Source organism: Quercus suber, unplaced genomic scaffold, assembly GCF_002906115.3.
Source record: "Quercus suber isolate HL8 unplaced genomic scaffold, Cork oak 2.0 scaffold_234, whole genome shotgun sequence".
NCBI lineage: Eukaryota > Viridiplantae > Streptophyta > Magnoliopsida > Fagales > Fagaceae > Quercus > Quercus suber.
This window is the reverse complement of record NW_027069691.1, coordinates 249,370-264,866: the sequence shown is the minus strand read 5'-3', so window position 1 is coordinate 264,866 and position 15,497 is coordinate 249,370. Positions and strand designations below refer to the sequence as shown.

At 34.5% G+C, this 15,497-nt stretch overlaps 2 protein-coding genes across 2 annotated transcripts; one reads left to right on the top strand and one right to left on the bottom strand.

Annotated features, from left to right (window-relative positions):
• The first annotated feature begins 1,738 nt into the window (after positions 1-1,738).
• On the top strand, positions 1,739-4,998 carry LOC112013834 (uncharacterized). The gene is made up of 5 exons (XM_024046220.2): positions 1,739-2,624; positions 2,777-2,834; positions 2,925-3,008; positions 3,107-3,242; positions 4,032-4,998. Exons 1-5 carry the CDS (start codon positions 1,967-1,969, stop codon positions 4,323-4,325), a joined length of 1,230 nt encoding a protein of 409 aa, XP_023901988.2. The 5' UTR covers positions 1,739-1,966; the 3' UTR covers positions 4,326-4,998.
• Positions 4,999-9,685: 4,687 nt separating this feature from the next.
• On the bottom strand, positions 9,686-15,285 carry LOC112013715 (subtilisin-like protease SBT4.15). The gene is made up of 11 exons (XM_024046107.2): positions 14,964-15,285; positions 14,773-14,861; positions 13,340-13,437; positions 13,092-13,235; positions 12,872-12,977; positions 12,141-12,648; positions 11,841-11,941; positions 11,364-11,582; positions 11,138-11,249; positions 10,821-11,034; positions 9,686-10,375 (listed from the first exon to the last, which is right to left on the bottom strand). The coding sequence occupies exons 1-11, from the start codon at positions 15,051-15,053 to the stop codon at positions 9,843-9,845; spliced, it is 2,214 nt and encodes a 737-aa protein (XP_023901875.2). The 5' UTR covers positions 15,054-15,285; the 3' UTR covers positions 9,686-9,842.
• Between the last annotated feature and the right edge of the window lie 212 nt (positions 15,286-15,497).

The following is a 15,497-nucleotide window of genomic DNA, read 5'->3' as shown; positions in this document are numbered from 1 at the left end:
AGGCCTGTGATGGTATAGCCCTCAAGGCTCTCTCCACCTACTTCTTTTCGTCCTTATGTTTGTGGAGCTCTCAAGCTTAAGGTTGTCTCCTTCCTTTAATGTGACAAATAACGAAAGAAGAAAACGAATTGAACAGTAAAATATTCAGTCATTTTCACATTGCACACATATACATATGGTATTTTGCCTACTCCTTTATCCTCCTCCAGTCATTTTCACATTGCTATTGGGCTGCAGTACCCTCAATTGAAGTATGACAATTGTTGAAGCTCACATAGTGAAAAGCCATATAATTTGCATGGTAATGGGTATTATAAAACAGTGTAGGATTTGGAAATACAACTTTTCTTCTGCTGCACAAGGACCATCCCTAACTTTAGCCCCAGCAGGCTGGTTTTATGGTCCCTCACTCATCATTCTTTAGAGCCATTCCTAAGGATCTATTCTAACAATTATATGATGTGTACGAATTTTTAGAACCATTCCTAAAGATTTATTCAAATAAGTATAAACACACAATTTTCCAAAAAAAAATTTTACAACACTTGACATGGCATTTTGGACGCATAATAAAAGTAACATAAGTGGTGAACTCATGTGAAAATTATTTACTTCAATCATAATTTATTATCTTAACAAGTTGTGAAAAATGGTTGAAAATTTTGTCTTTTAAGACTTTAACATTGCTGCTGTGTATATAGAAGAGATGCATATACCTGAGAATTAGTAAATTGGCCAAGAAACTTCGGGTCCCATATAGTCAAGTGATGGACCATCCATCTTAAGTTAAAACCTACTTTTGATGTGAACTTTGTCTAAAATAGACCCTTAATTATTAGATTATATTATGAATATAAAAAAGTCCTTAATCTCAAGGAATCTCATTCAGTTATAAACTGATACAGAGTCCTAATGGTATGCATATGCAGGAGCCCCCCAGTTTACCTGGAAAGTACATCTGAAAAAGCTACATACATTAGGAATTGACAAAAAGACACTAAAATCAAGACTGACATATTTCAACCTCATAAGGTTGTTAATTAGTTTCTGCTTACCTCAAAAGTGTTTTTTCAGCTTGTTAATGGTTATAAAAAAAAAAAATCTTCCATGTTATATTCCTCTCATCAAAACAACTGTCTTCGAGAAAGAGAGAGAGATTCCTCCAGCTAAAAAGAGTAGACAAATGATTGGTCTTTTTCTTCCACTGTTACCTTCCTTATCCACCACTCCAGCTTATATCCTTGGGAAGAGAAGCATTTGTCTAGGTATATACATGATATATCATCCAGCAATAAAGTGGAAATAGGGGAAGTTCCAAGTAAAAAACACACCATGCATTCTAGCATAGTATCCCACCCAACGAATCCCCCTATTATACCAACTTCCTTGATTCTCTCCTTACCCAATAATCATCATAATAATCTCTAAATACAATAAGTCTAAGTCTACCACAACAATTTTCACAATTTTTTTTTAAACTACAGATATGGCTTATTATGATTGATACATGATAAAAATATTATTAAAGATAGACTTAGGTGAAAGTAAAAGTCGTTCCAATCACAATATGATATGTCAACAGTTGTGAAAATAGTCCTAAAAAATATTGTGTCGTTAACATAACTCGATTCGATGATAATTATAATAATAATAATAATAATCTAACAATGCCAAATCATAGTACCCCTCGTGGCCTAGTTAACAAAAAGTAATGCCCCTCACCAGAGGTTGTATGGCAAACCCCAACCTCCCCATGTTACAAGTTCAGCTTCATCTGTCCCTACCTTTTTCCTCTTTATAAAACCCTACAACGCTCCCCTTTCCTCTCCTCCACTTTCTCATCACTTCCCTTCCATCTTTGTGCCAATTATTCCTTACTTCCTAACCCATTAAAGTCCTTTCCAACTTAAGCTCTCAACACATAACATTACATTACCATACAACACAGTACCATACCCAAAAAAAAATGGGCAGCTCTAAGGCCAAAGTGACTATGGGCATTGATGTCATCCCAACCCCCACAGTGGCTCGTATCAATGGTAGACCTGTCCTTCAGCCTACTTGTAATCGTGTTCCTAGCCTCGATAGGCGTAACTCACTGAAGAAAATATCTCCACCACCACCAACACCTCCTACCTCTGCTACTAGTCCTAGAACCAAAACTTCATTGACACCACCCATCTCTCCAAAGTTCTCAAAATCACCACGACCACCTGCAATAAAGCGAGGAAATGACACTAATGGCTTGAATTTGAGTGCAGAGAAGATTGTCATTCCAAGAAGTACCACAAAGACTCCAACTTTAGAGAGAAAGAAGTCTAAAAGTTTCAAGGGTACTTGTGGTGATCATCATGGAGCTGCAGTTATGAATAATACTACTTGTGGGGTTTCTCCTTCTTTTGAAGCAACCTTGAGTTACTCTTCATCTTTGATCACTGAGGCACCAGGAAGCATAGCTGCAGTCAGGAGGGAACACATGGCACAGCAACAGGCCCAAAGAAAGATGAGAATTGCCCATTATGGAAGATCAAAGTCTGCCAATTTTGACAAGGTTGTTCCCTTTGACTCTTCAACAAAGACTACTGAAGAAGAGAAGAGATGCAGCTTTATCACACTAAATTCAGGTATCTAAATTTCCCAAATAATTCAAAGACATGTGGTTAAGTTCAATATATAAAGACTATTTCTGATGTCCAGAGTTTTGGCACCAAAGCTTGGTGCGTGGTTGTTGTTGAAATTAGTTGTGCTGAGCAATATGTTCTTTTTCTATGCTTAGATCCTATCTATGTTGCTTACCATGATGAAGAATGGGGAGTTCCTGTCCATGATGACAAGTAAGCCTATCTATTACACACACATAGACATAGAGACATCCACACAAATAAATATGACTCATTATCTAATTCCTATGTATCTTCTTGCAGGATGTTGTTTGAATTGCTAGTCCTAAGTGGTGCTCAAGTTGGTTCAGACTGGACCACAATCTTGAAGAAACGCCAAGATTTCAGGTTGGGTTTCGCTTTCCTTTGCAAACAAACACTTAATTGCTGTACCCTACATATGGTCTCATGGGATTAATTTATTTTAAAATTTATCTTTTATGCAGGAATGCATTTTCAGGATTTGATGCAGAAACTGTTGCCAACTTCACTGATAAACAAATGACTTCAATTGGTTTAGGGTATGGCATTGATATAAGCCGAGTTAGAGGTGTTGTGGACAACTCAAACCGAATTCTGGAGGTAATTAAGCTTCATACTAACCTCATTCTAGCAAAAATAAAAAGAGATATATATATATATATATATATATATATTTTAAAGAAAATCTTAAAAAGTCACAAACTGTTTTGTCTTAGATTTCTCTTTCTCATGTTAATTAATTGATCGATTGAGAATTAGTGGATGAAAGGGTTCATAAGAGTGAGTTCGAAGTCTACTCCAAAAGGAGTAGATTGTGCTATATCACACTTTTATATTCTTTGAACCCTTTTGGTTATGACCTTTGTTAGGCCCAAAAAATGCAATTTTTTTTTTCTTTAGATGAACTTTCTAGTTGGAATGGAAAGGACAATATAACTACGTCATTAAATAAAGATGCAACTATGTAGGACTTGATTGTCAACATCTTGTTAGTCTTTTCGTTTTTTCTCATTGAGAAAAAAAAAAAAAAAAAAGTACTAGTTGACAAGCAAGTTCCAACCTGTTCTGATTTTAACACCAAGCCCCACATGGGCTCTTTCTTTATGGATTTCTGCTAAGCACTCCACATGGGCTGTTAATCATTACACTTAAGGTTAAGTAATGTTTATATGTTAGAATAATGGTTAAATGATGTGTCATTGATGGACCTAGGTGACAATATTAACACTTGGGTCCACCATTAATGTGTGTCTTAGAATATGTTACCATCTATTATTTTAGAATCTACACGTTTTGAACACTAATTTCTGATTTTGGTAGTATATTAGAGTATTACACTTTGTTAGATTCTAAATGTTTGTTGTTGTCTTGCAAATTCTGGTATTACAGATTCAGAGGGAGTTTGGATCATTTGTCAAATATATTTGGGGATTTGTCAATCACAAGCCAATCTCCACCCAATACAAAATGGGGCACAAGATACCAGTAAAGACATCAAAATCAGAGAGCATTAGCAAAGACATGGTGAGGAGGGGTTTCAGGTTCGTTGGTCCAACAGTGGTTCATTCCTTTATGCAAGCTGCAGGACTCACCAATGACCACTTGATCACTTGTCATAGGCATCTCCAATGTGCTTTAATGGCTGCAGCCCGTCGTCCAACAAGAGAAGAACCAGCTCTATAGACTCAAAAAATGACATCAAAAAATAATGAGAGAAAAGAAAAGAAAAAATAACCCAAAAGTGCTCAAAGTATATGTATGCAAAGTGCATATATAGTTTGCTAACTACAATTTACTGTTAATTAATGGTTTGTGTACAATATTATATAGAGAGAAGGAGGTTGTGACTTTATGTGACTGAAATTTTAGTGACAGCAGTGTGTGTGTTTTGAAGTAGATAGAGTTAAGTTAGGATTGATTATTAGAGAGAAGAAAAAAGGTAGGATGGTGTTGTGCAATGGTGGGAGGCCAAGGAGAGACAGTGAGCATGTGCATGTCCATGTGCAATTGGGAGGCAGTGGCATGTGTAGGTGTCAGATTGCTTTTTAATTTCCATGTGACCCATCACAACACTTTTGCATTATTTGTTTTCCTTTAACAGCCTGGTGTGGGATACTTGTAGTTGTAGAGGGAAAAAAGTAGGACCACTCTTCCCTCCTCATCTTTCTTTGCTTTGTTTATTGAGGTGTACTCTACATTTCTAACCTTTTGGCTTTGGGGGGAATATTTATACCCTAATGTAATCTTGGATTTGGTGTGGCTTTTTGAGTGCTATTTGATACATAATTTGTCATGTGCTTCTGTATTGTTTGCTTACTGATATTAATATATACCTTTCAGAGTGTTAACCAGATAATGATATGTACCTTCTTCTCCATGTGTGATGTGTCCACTTTCTTTTCCACATATCCCATCCATTTTGTAAAAACTAAGAACTCTCTCTCTCTCTCTCTCTCTCTCTCTCTCTCTCTCAATAGAACTCAGTTCTTCTATTGATGAAAAATGAATACAAGCAATTGAGAATAGATAGAAAATATCTAGTCCCTTATATACAAGATCTTAAAGAACAAAGTTCTCATAAAAAAAAAAATCTTAAAGAACAAAAGAGAAAAACTAACTAACTAACTTCCAGGAATAAGTGGAAAAATCTGTTTTAGACTAACTACCAATTACAAGCTGACATGTGGAGTTAGTTTTTTTTTTTTTTTTGGTCTGAGGAGTTAGTTAATGACCGAAATGGGAACCAAACTATCCAAGTGATATGGTAGTGTTTAATGACTAAAGACAATTACTAAAGAAACTACAAAACGGTGTCGTGTCATTAAGTGTCATCAGCTCATCATTCACACAAAACGACCCCGTCTTTTCAATCTTCTTTCTTCATTTTCAACACATTCCTCCCTCTCTCTCATTTTCTGTGTCTGAGTAATGTTGGGACTGGGACACAATATGTTTTACAATTTTTTCTCCACGTAATAAAAGTGGTATTAATAATAAATCTAGTTAAAAAAAATGTTATCCTGATTGCAAAAGGCCAATTTTATAATTTTAAAAATATTGTGTCCTTAACGTTCCTTATTTTCTCACTCGTGATGCTTCTATGTCTTATATATATATATATATATACAAAAGTCTACGGAAAGAAATATGGTTCTATGAAACTCATGGCAATCGCATTACATAAGTGATAGAAGGCACTTTGTGTGGTATTTAATGGTCTGCACAGGGTTCACATGTAACAAGTCGTATAAGAATATTGAAAAGTCAAAAAAAAATTCAAGAATAATTGATCAGAAACTAAAGCTACCGTCTGTGCAAAGAGCACTTAGTAAGCAATGTATATAATCTGCCAACATGATGCTTGTGAATGTTCAATTTTCTGAGTCTGGCTTTGCTTTAAGGGCAGGCATGTTACATGCAGAATGTATGTTCAACACTTCAACGTGTATAGAGTCTTAAAGCCCAAGCACAGCCAAGAACTGCTTTCATGCTAAGCATTGCAATTGAACGGCTCAAAGTTAATTGCTAAGCAACTTTAAAGGAATGATCTCACATTCTCACCCCCAACCCAACTTATTGCTTAATCAGAAAGCTAGGAATATCTACAGAGCCAAAAACAATACTTTGATCAAGTTCACTTTTTTTCTTTTTTTTTTAACTTGGATCACGTGGTACAAATTTATTGGAAATTCATGTCACAGCAGCATTAATTTATAAAATTATGAGTAATGTTAGGATCACTATAAATCTTCTACACAAGTATTACAAATCGATGTGTCACCAATAATTAAAATAAAATTAAATATAAAAAAAAGTTATTAATGTTTTTATGTAATATATATTAAAGTGACACCAATCATATTTATTGTCACATCAATTTGTGTATGTGTGTATATATATATATATATATATATATATTTTTTTTTTTTTTGCCTTTAACATTTTTCTAAAGTTAAAGGAATGGGTCCTAGGCCAAGCTCATTTAAGTTCCAAAAGTACATAATTGATAATTCTATCCAACCATAGTTGATAGACTTTTTGCCCAAAATTCCTCATGCTTTTCAAGAAGCTCGTGACACAATTCTCTTCGCTTCACGTAATGGCCCCATGGCCCATGTTCTTCAACATCATATAATGGGCTCATAGCCCGCATTATTGATTCACTACATGACTTTTGGCTTATGATAATAGCTTAGCTCCTTAGGTTTGCTATCTATATCGTTACTAGTCGCTAACTTAGGCGATGCACGAAAAAGTTATTGTGTATAAAAATGTAAATTATTCTTTTCTTTTCTTCTTTGATTGTACATTAGGATTCCAGTCTTATTGCTTCAAGTCGCTATGAATATTCAATTCTAACAATGAAAGAGTATCACAAACCAAGGAAAAGATATCATATTCTTTTTAAAATTGTTTGTTTAGAAATCCAATGTGATAGGGGCATTGTAGATTTTGATGGAATAACCGTGTTATTTTGATTTAAAATTAAACGAAGAATTAATGGACACATTTTTTGTACAATTTCTGAACATTTTTTTTTAGCCTGACTTTGATTGGAGAATGTTGACAATAATCATCCAAAATGTTGATCAGCTTAGCTTAAAGACTTGCTTTAAAATATGCTGGAACTTCTTGCTATAAAGACACCGAAACTGAAGTCCACAAACTTCAAATCAGTAGCCCTTAGAGCAAAGGCTTCAACATCTGTTTGAGCTATTACTGCTCTTGTTGAAATGGGAAGACTAGTAGAGGAGCGGGGATTCATGGCCCACGCAAAATGTTCTTCTCCACAGAAGTCACCTGCCTTCAAATCACCAACACTTGTGTTTGGGTGCATATGAGACTTGTATTGTGCCTTTTGGAATGATTTGGACCCAATGGACTTGATATGTGTGATATTAGTGCATCTTGGAACTTGTGATTTTCATTTTACCTTAGTATTTGTGGAAATGCCTCAATGAAGTGGCCTTTTAATTATTTGGATTGTTAATGTGTTTGTCTTACAAATGTGGTTTGTTTTAAGCTTGGCATTGAACAGGATTAGTCTTTTTTACTTTTGGCTAGGTAAAAATGAATGATGACATGTTTGTTTGACTTACCACTTTAGACATGATTCATGCAATGGTGAATTAATGCCTTGTATATGAGCATGTTCTTGTGAGCACATATGTTGTTTTCAGCCTTCTCAAGATATACATGTGCATCAAACATGTTAAACTTTGTAAACCATGGACATATATCATGCAAGAGAGTGGGTTGCTTGAGATTTACGACCTTGCTGGGATGAATAGCATGCTTTACCTTGGTACTCCTGTTGTACTCTTGGACTCTATGGCAAGCTAAAACCTGTAAGAACCAAGGCTCTTGTTTTAAGCTCTTAGGTTGGTGGGCCAAAATCAACCCACCATTGAATGGAAGATTCAGGAAGTGGGCTCTGGTCATTTCTTGGATTCAATTTGACGAATGATGAGCATCCAACTATGCAGAATCATAAATCCCTTATGATCATGAGCGCTCTTGGGCATTTTTGGGAAACAAGGAACACCTTGCACTTCCGGCATTTGTGTGAAGTGTTCCTTATGATTGAAGTCTTCACTGTCATTTAAAAAAATCAAGATTGGTGGGCTGTGCCTGAGGATGGACTGTGACATTGGAGTAAAAAAGAAAGCCATTAAGCAAGCACTTGGAAATTTCCCACCCTTTGGGAAAGGTGATGGGCACAAGTAACCTAGTTTTATACCCATTACTCAAGTTGGCAACCAACTTCGAGTTTGGGAGTGGCTTAGTGTGTCAAAACCTTAATGCTTTTCATGTTGGGGAGTGCACTCATTTTGAGCACAAGAGATATGGTGTTCTTGTCTTACCTTCCCTCCTTTGAAAACATTGATAGGATTAGGGTGGAGTTGCATACGCTACTTTTCCACTACATGTCACAGTACTTCCATTGCACCTCCAAGAGCTTCAAAGGGTTGGGAGAGTTGGTGCTTGGGTAAGGCTTGTTGAGTTCAACTCTTTTTGAAACTAACTGTTAGAGATATATATTAAACATATATTAACCCAATGTAATAGGCCTAAGCCCATTCCTGCTTGTACTAGTAGTCTAGGGTTTAGTCGCCTATATATACTCATGTTAGGATTCATTATAACACAGGTTATTGTACTACACTCCTATACAATAAAGATGTAGCCCTTAAGGGATTCCTCCGTGGATGTAGGCCGTCAAGGCTGAACCACGTAACCCTCGTGTTCTTGATGTTCCTATTCTATGCTTTCCCCTTCCGCATCCACTCTAGCATACACAACATAGTATAACACATTGCGTTTGATAATATTGTCCATTTAACATAGTATCAGAGCTAATATTCAACACTAACTAAAGTCACGATGTGCGGCGCAACTTATTATTAGTTTTCTCCAATATTTCAATAAGTTTGTCAAGAATCTTGTAGGTTAATTGGTTGGCAACTCAATTTCCAATAGAAACATTCATGATTCATATCCCCAAACTATCGTTGTATAAAAAAAATTTTAAAAAAATTTTATTTTTAAAATTGTAATCTTTAGTTATTTTATAGACAAAATAGAAATCACACATTATATATGCGTGTGTGTTCACAAATTAAAAATTGCATGATATGATGGTTAATATAGATAAGTATGTTTCATGCCTTCTAAAAAAATGCATATATCCTTCAATTATTGTTTCTCATATAAATAGTAGAAAAATTATATTAAAACACACACACACACACATATATATTGTCAATTGTTATTTAGTGCTCAATCTAGCAACCTGGCGAGCTATATATCATTGGAGCACTCTTTTGTCACAAAATTTCAAATAAGGTTAGAGTTATCTTAAATGACATATGTCAGGCCATTTCATTAATGTGTTTTTTCAACTAGTTTTTATAGAGAGTCAAAATCTTCTGTCATACTTTTGCTTAATTATATTACAACAAAATGGTAAGTTATAAATACTTTGTTTCTTTCTATTGCTTAGAAAAAAAAACACTAAATAGCAAGCCAAATGTACATTTAGATTTTAGAGTATCAATAACTCTAAATTGTGGTGTGCAAATTTGAAATCAACTAAACTTCACATAAAAAAACAGAGTTAAATAACAAGCTTGCACCCATATATGATTTATACAAAAAGCTTGCCAAGCTCTACATTATTAGACATAAAAATAATTTGACCTATACGGTCCAAAAAAGGAGGATAGGGTTCTTAACTCTGTGCTTAGTGTCATTCCATTCCAGTGATGCTGATAAACTGGTAACATTGTTCAATGGTGGCCCCTTTATCACAACCGTGAAAGATTTTTTCTCGTACAAGTGACTAAAAGCTAGTTGGTTCGGAACAACAGTGACACTGAGAACTGGTGGCACCTTAACAATTGCCTTGTATATAGAATTTCTAGAGCCCACATTTGTAACTGTCCTATGAAAGATGGCTGATATGCTAGAGTTAATGTTATTAAGTTGCAAATACATGGATGGGTAATTTAGGGCATCATGTCCTCCAATGTTAGGGACACTTGAGCAATTTGTTTTCTCTTCAGTGAACAATCGTAGAGTTGTCCCACTATAACCCTCATTACATAGGAAGCGGATGTAGTCGAACTTTGACATGTCATAGACCAAACCGGGATCCAATGCTCTAACTGGGTCAATTTGGCCAGCCCCATAGGCTAACTCAGCTTGGACATTTTTGATTTTCAATTCAGATGCTGATCATCAATTAAGAAGAAGCAAAATTATAAATAAAACACTTACAAAGCCTAATAGTGTCACAATAGTTTGTAAGGGTAGTGCAATAAAATTTGTAGCATCTCTAACATCACTCATAAATAAATATTATTAATTTCTTATTAGAAAATAATCCTCTCCATTAATCGCAGAGAAATTCCGTTTCACAATTAAGATTTGAATTAAATAGTCACAACACACACACACACATATATATATTAACATGTGTAATATTTACTCTAAACCAATTGGCATATTAAGTATTAACAACATGGCTGGTAAACAATGAGCATTGTGATTGCATTGGAAAATTTCAATTAAACACTAATAACCTCTAATTGACACCATTCAAGTGGGGGTTCTTGTAAAGTGGCACTAATCTTTAACACATCATAAGTTAAAATGTGAGAATTAAAAGGGACTAACCAGTTGTCATTAAGGCTGATTTGATTGCAGTGGGAGACCAATTAGGGTGGAACGATTTAACATAGGCAGCGGCAGCTACCACATGAGGGCAAGACATTGATGTTCCAGAAATTATATTATACACACCAAATCGGTTGTCTTCAGGATCCCCAGTCACTGATGCAAGTTTAGAGTAAGCAGCTAGAATATCTATTCCAGGTGCCACGATATCCGGCTACAAATCAAACACAATTTAAAACTCTCATTCTAGTATATATGCTAAAAAAAATAAAAATACACAAATTTATGCCTATAATGGTAATCATTGCAAGGGTTACCTTAAGTATGGTGGAAGAGAGTGTGTTCGGACCTCGGGATGAAAAGGAAGCCACAAAGGGTGTAGCGGCATTGCGTACTGTTATAGACTTGTATATGACAGCCCGAGGGGCTCTGAAAGTTTTATCAATGAAAAAAAAATCCGTAAATAAAGTTAAAATATCAATTAGAAAATAAAAATGTGTAGAATGAAAAAAAAAAAAAAAAATTTTGGTTCCCCATACTTACCTGGTTGAGTTAACATATTTCTCAATTTGGTTACTAACATTAGTATCAATGGAGGCAACAGGGATGACAAATGCAAAGCTCGAATCTCGCTGTTGTTGGAGAGATAAAATCACCCCCAACCCACCTATGTCCTTAACGTAATCTTGAGTTAGATCCCCTTTGCATAGCACAATCTTTCCCTTGACCTTATTCGCGTCCAAACTCCCTTCACGACACAACCTGCCTAATTCTTTAATTGATTAGTGCTACTAATTTTAGCAGTCTGACTCTGAATATCTATTATTTTATTAGTTGATCTTCAATTAAATCTGAAATAATAATCCTTCACTATTATAATTTAAGTGTATGTGTGTGAAGCTCTTTTCTAGAAATTTGAACTCTAGTCCCTGCCTTTCTTCCTTTACCCCACAAGAACTTATACTTGTAAAGTGATCGTCGCGTCAAGGGTACGTGTCGGTTAAAATTCCTTTTAATTACCAGGGATTTTGATTTCGTGGCGAACTTCCATTGGCTGCTGTTGCCGCAGTGGTTAGAGGGTACATTCGTTTATTTGGTGAAAACGTGTTGATGGAAAATCCCTGTTATAAAAAGCACCAGTAAATGTATATGTTAAAATCATATATATTGGGATATATTTAGAAAACCAATACACAAATCAATGAAGAAATATTAGACTCATTAGTAAATATTATAGAACTCAAATGACTTATCAAATATTAGAAAGAAGTAACTTACATCAATCTTCTCAAAAAAAAGAAAAAAAGAAAAGGAACTTACAGAAGTTTTTATTCTATTTCCAACTTCAACTGGAGTCCTAAATTGCCTATCCATGCCAGAAGCACCAACGGTCAATATCCAAGGAGCTGTATTCTCCACAGTATAAAAACTTGGGCCGTCATTCCCAGCTGAACATGCTGTCAAAATCCCCTTCTTCATTGCATGAAAGGCACCGACCGCAATAGAATTTTCAAAATAGTTACTTGAACGCCCTCCGATGGAAATTGATATCAAGTCAACTCCATCACTAATAGCATCATCCAGTGCAGCCAAAATGTTTAAATCACTGCAACCATCTTCCCAACACACCTTGTACATTGCAATGCGTGCTGATGGAACCCCACCTCGAGCTGTGCCTTTGGCTAAACCATATAAGCTTGCCCCTGCTATCGAGGCACCTGCTATGGTGGATGAAGTGTGACTGCCGTGGCCATTCTCATCTAATGGGGATAGACTTGGGTTAGGAATGGTGGAACCGAGTCTGTAGAACCTTGCACCTATTACCTTGCTGCATAAAATGGTAAATGGCTTGGAAATTAAATGAGACGCCCATGCATGCACAAAAGTAATATTAAAAAGACAACATTTTTTTTTTCAAAATGGTTGATATGATATTTTATGATTGGAGTAAAATTACTTTCATTTAGATTCATTCAACATAATTTTTATTCTGCATTGACATATTGTTTTGTGGTAGGTCACAATCTAGGAAAGAGATTGAGATTGTTTACTTGTTACAGCCAGTGAAGTTGCCTTTGACTTGGCATGTACCCTTCCATTTTGATGGTGGAGGTCCTAGTCCTTTGTCATCAAAACTTGGAGCATTGATATAAATTCCTAAAAAATAAGGGGAGGAGAAAGGAAAGATTAGAAAAGTGATTAAAATTCCGTCACAATGACAGGTAACATGGAAAAGTCAAAACTCTATGAGAAGTAATCTTAACTTAGTACCTGTATCTAATACACCAACAATAATATTACTTTCAATTTGATGATTTCTCTTCACTGATTGAGGCACTCCTAAGAAATCCCATGATCTTGTGGTATGAAGTTTTCGCATTTTGCTAGGAAAGACTGACACCACATTTTCGTTCTCTGTAATGGATGCATATATGTATATAAATTACATAGGACAATCACCCCAAGAAAAAAGAAAAAGAAAAAGAAATGATATGTAACATGAAGTTTTTAATATGCACCTTGTAGTCTTTGAGCTTCTTGTGGCAATAGATTTGCTGCAAATGCATTAAAACTCTTTGTGTAGCTATATATTATGGACTGTTGGGCAATATGGTCACTGAAAAACAACAATACTCAATCGTTTAATTGTCTACCCAAATGTTACAATTTATTGCATGCTAGATGTGATGTCATATCATATATGGATTACACCCTTAAAACTAATTTTATATGCATAGAAAAGCCCAATGCTATACATATTGATGAGCTCCTAAGTCTTAAGTCCTAGCCATTATGGAACCCTCCCCACCACCAAATATTCTTTGACCCATGTATGAATTATACTCTACCCAATTTGTTATATATGAAGTTTGGGATTAGTGAAAAAATTAAGGGAGTGGTGGCTTCAGGAATTTATTTCAAAAGGGTCATTAAGAAACTTAAAGTAAATAAAATTTATATAAAAAAAAAAAAAACTTAAATATATCAAGTTATTGATAAGAAATAAAAATATATATACAAATACATAAAGTTTTACAATTTCCTTATACAATTCTTCATATTTTGAAATTGTTACGTGATAGTTCATTATCAATTGTCATTATCTATTTTCAATATGGGTATGTGTGACTATTTTATTTTGTTAAATTTGTATAACATTTTTATTTTTATACGTTTGTCATTGTTTTTATAAAAATGTTTTGAACTAATTGACAAAACTCAGCTCACTGTATTAACACACTCATTCATGCAAAAATAATACACTAAGTATCTACTTAACAATAAAAAGCTTGAACATTCCTAGCTTTAGTATTTTTTTTTTCCTCGAATCACTGACTTTATAACTAAAAGTTTTGGGATGCACTAATGTGTGTTTTTGTTTGGTTTTGGACTGGACTAATCTGTGATCAGAGTGTACAATAATATTTTTAAAGATATTTTGAACTAATAAAAAAAATTATATTTTATTTTTTTTCCAAGTCAAGGGGTTCATTAATATTTAATATGCAATTCAAATTAAGATTACCTTTTACTTTTGTATGTAATTCTATTATAAATACGGATTCTATTGCAATTTATTATCATGAAAGGTGTATGAGAAAATATAGTTGTGGAGACCATTTTTTGGAGATGGGCAAATGCTTGGCCTTGCTCCCATTCCTCAGAGTCCCACATCGAAGAAATCTCCCTCCCCCTTAGGCCTTATAAGCATAAGCTGAAGAAGTAAGGGTACCATTAGACTGAATCATGTAAATTCTAATGTTTTCTCTCTTCTCCCATCTCTTTTTTTTTATATCTCATTTACAAATTTCTACATGAACTATTCCAGGTACAAACAAAAAAAAAAAAAAAACTATTCCATGTAAGAAACAAATGGAAAACTAGTATTGTTTGAATTGAACATGAGTAGATGTAAGCAAGCAATGTTTAGATATTTTGTCATCCCACTTACTCTCTAACAACTGAAGAAAGCAAATTGTGATGAAGCTCAGTAGCAGAGAGTTTTGACTGCGATGTCTCTCCCAAATATACGATGTACGCCTATGTGGTAATGAAAAATAAATTTCTGATTATATGAAGGAAATTATAATATTAAATAATATACGTAATTACTACTCATACAAATCATCAAAATATATTCACCTTTCTAATTGTGTCACTGGAACCATGAGTAAATGACCAATGAAGCTGTGTAGCTAGAAGGAAGAGGGTGATCATACAAATTCGAACCATTTTTTATTCCTCCTTTGTATGTACTGTAGTACAGCTCTTCCTTCCTTTCTATCTTGCTTTCTCTCTTGACTCGTGCTTCTATATATATTTAGAGTAGTGCTATGTCCACAACATTTTTATAATATTTTTGCAACAAATCATGGATGGTTAGTTATTATTGGTTCAAATTTGAATTTAGTACTGAGATTACTTTTTTAATCCAACAATAACAACTAGTAATAACCTGCCACTTAGAATTTGTTGTAAAAATATTGTGGACATATCATTTCTCATATATTTATAGTCAACGATTTTCTTTTTTGTGTTTTCCTATTCTGGTGGAGATTTTCGAGCTAAAATGTGTGTACTTGTTTTGGAACAATTTATTTAACTGAAACTGAAAACTTTTTGCTAAAAATACTATAAATAAAGATAAAAGTTAACCAAATAATATAGTAAAACCTA

What these genes read in the sequence shown, in the direction of transcription:
- LOC112013834 (XM_024046220.2), top strand. Translation starts at nt 1,967, where the DNA reads ATGGGCAGCTCTAAGGCCAAAGTGACTATGGGCATTGATGTCATCCCA. An exon ending in AAGAAACGCCAAGATTTCAG is followed by an intron (nt 3,009 to 3,106) that starts GTTGGGTTTCGC and finishes TCTTTTATGCAG; the next exon opens with GAATGCATTTTCAGGATTTG. An exon ending in ACTCAAACCGAATTCTGGAG is followed by an intron (nt 3,243 to 4,031) that starts GTAATTAAGCTT and finishes CTGGTATTACAG; the next exon opens with ATTCAGAGGGAGTTTGGATC.
- LOC112013715 (XM_024046107.2), bottom strand. Translation starts at nt 15,053, where the DNA reads ATGGTTCGAATTTGTATGATCACCCTCTTCCTTCTAGCTACACAGCTT. An exon ending in CCACGAAATCAAAATCCCTG is followed by an intron (nt 11,583 to 11,840) that starts GTAATTAAAAGG and finishes AGAATTAGGCAG; the next exon opens with GTTGTGTCGTGAAGGGAGTT. An exon ending in ATCAGCCTTAATGACAACTG is followed by an intron (nt 10,376 to 10,820) that starts GTTAGTCCCTTT and finishes ATTGATGATCAG; the next exon opens with CATCTGAATTGAAAATCAAA.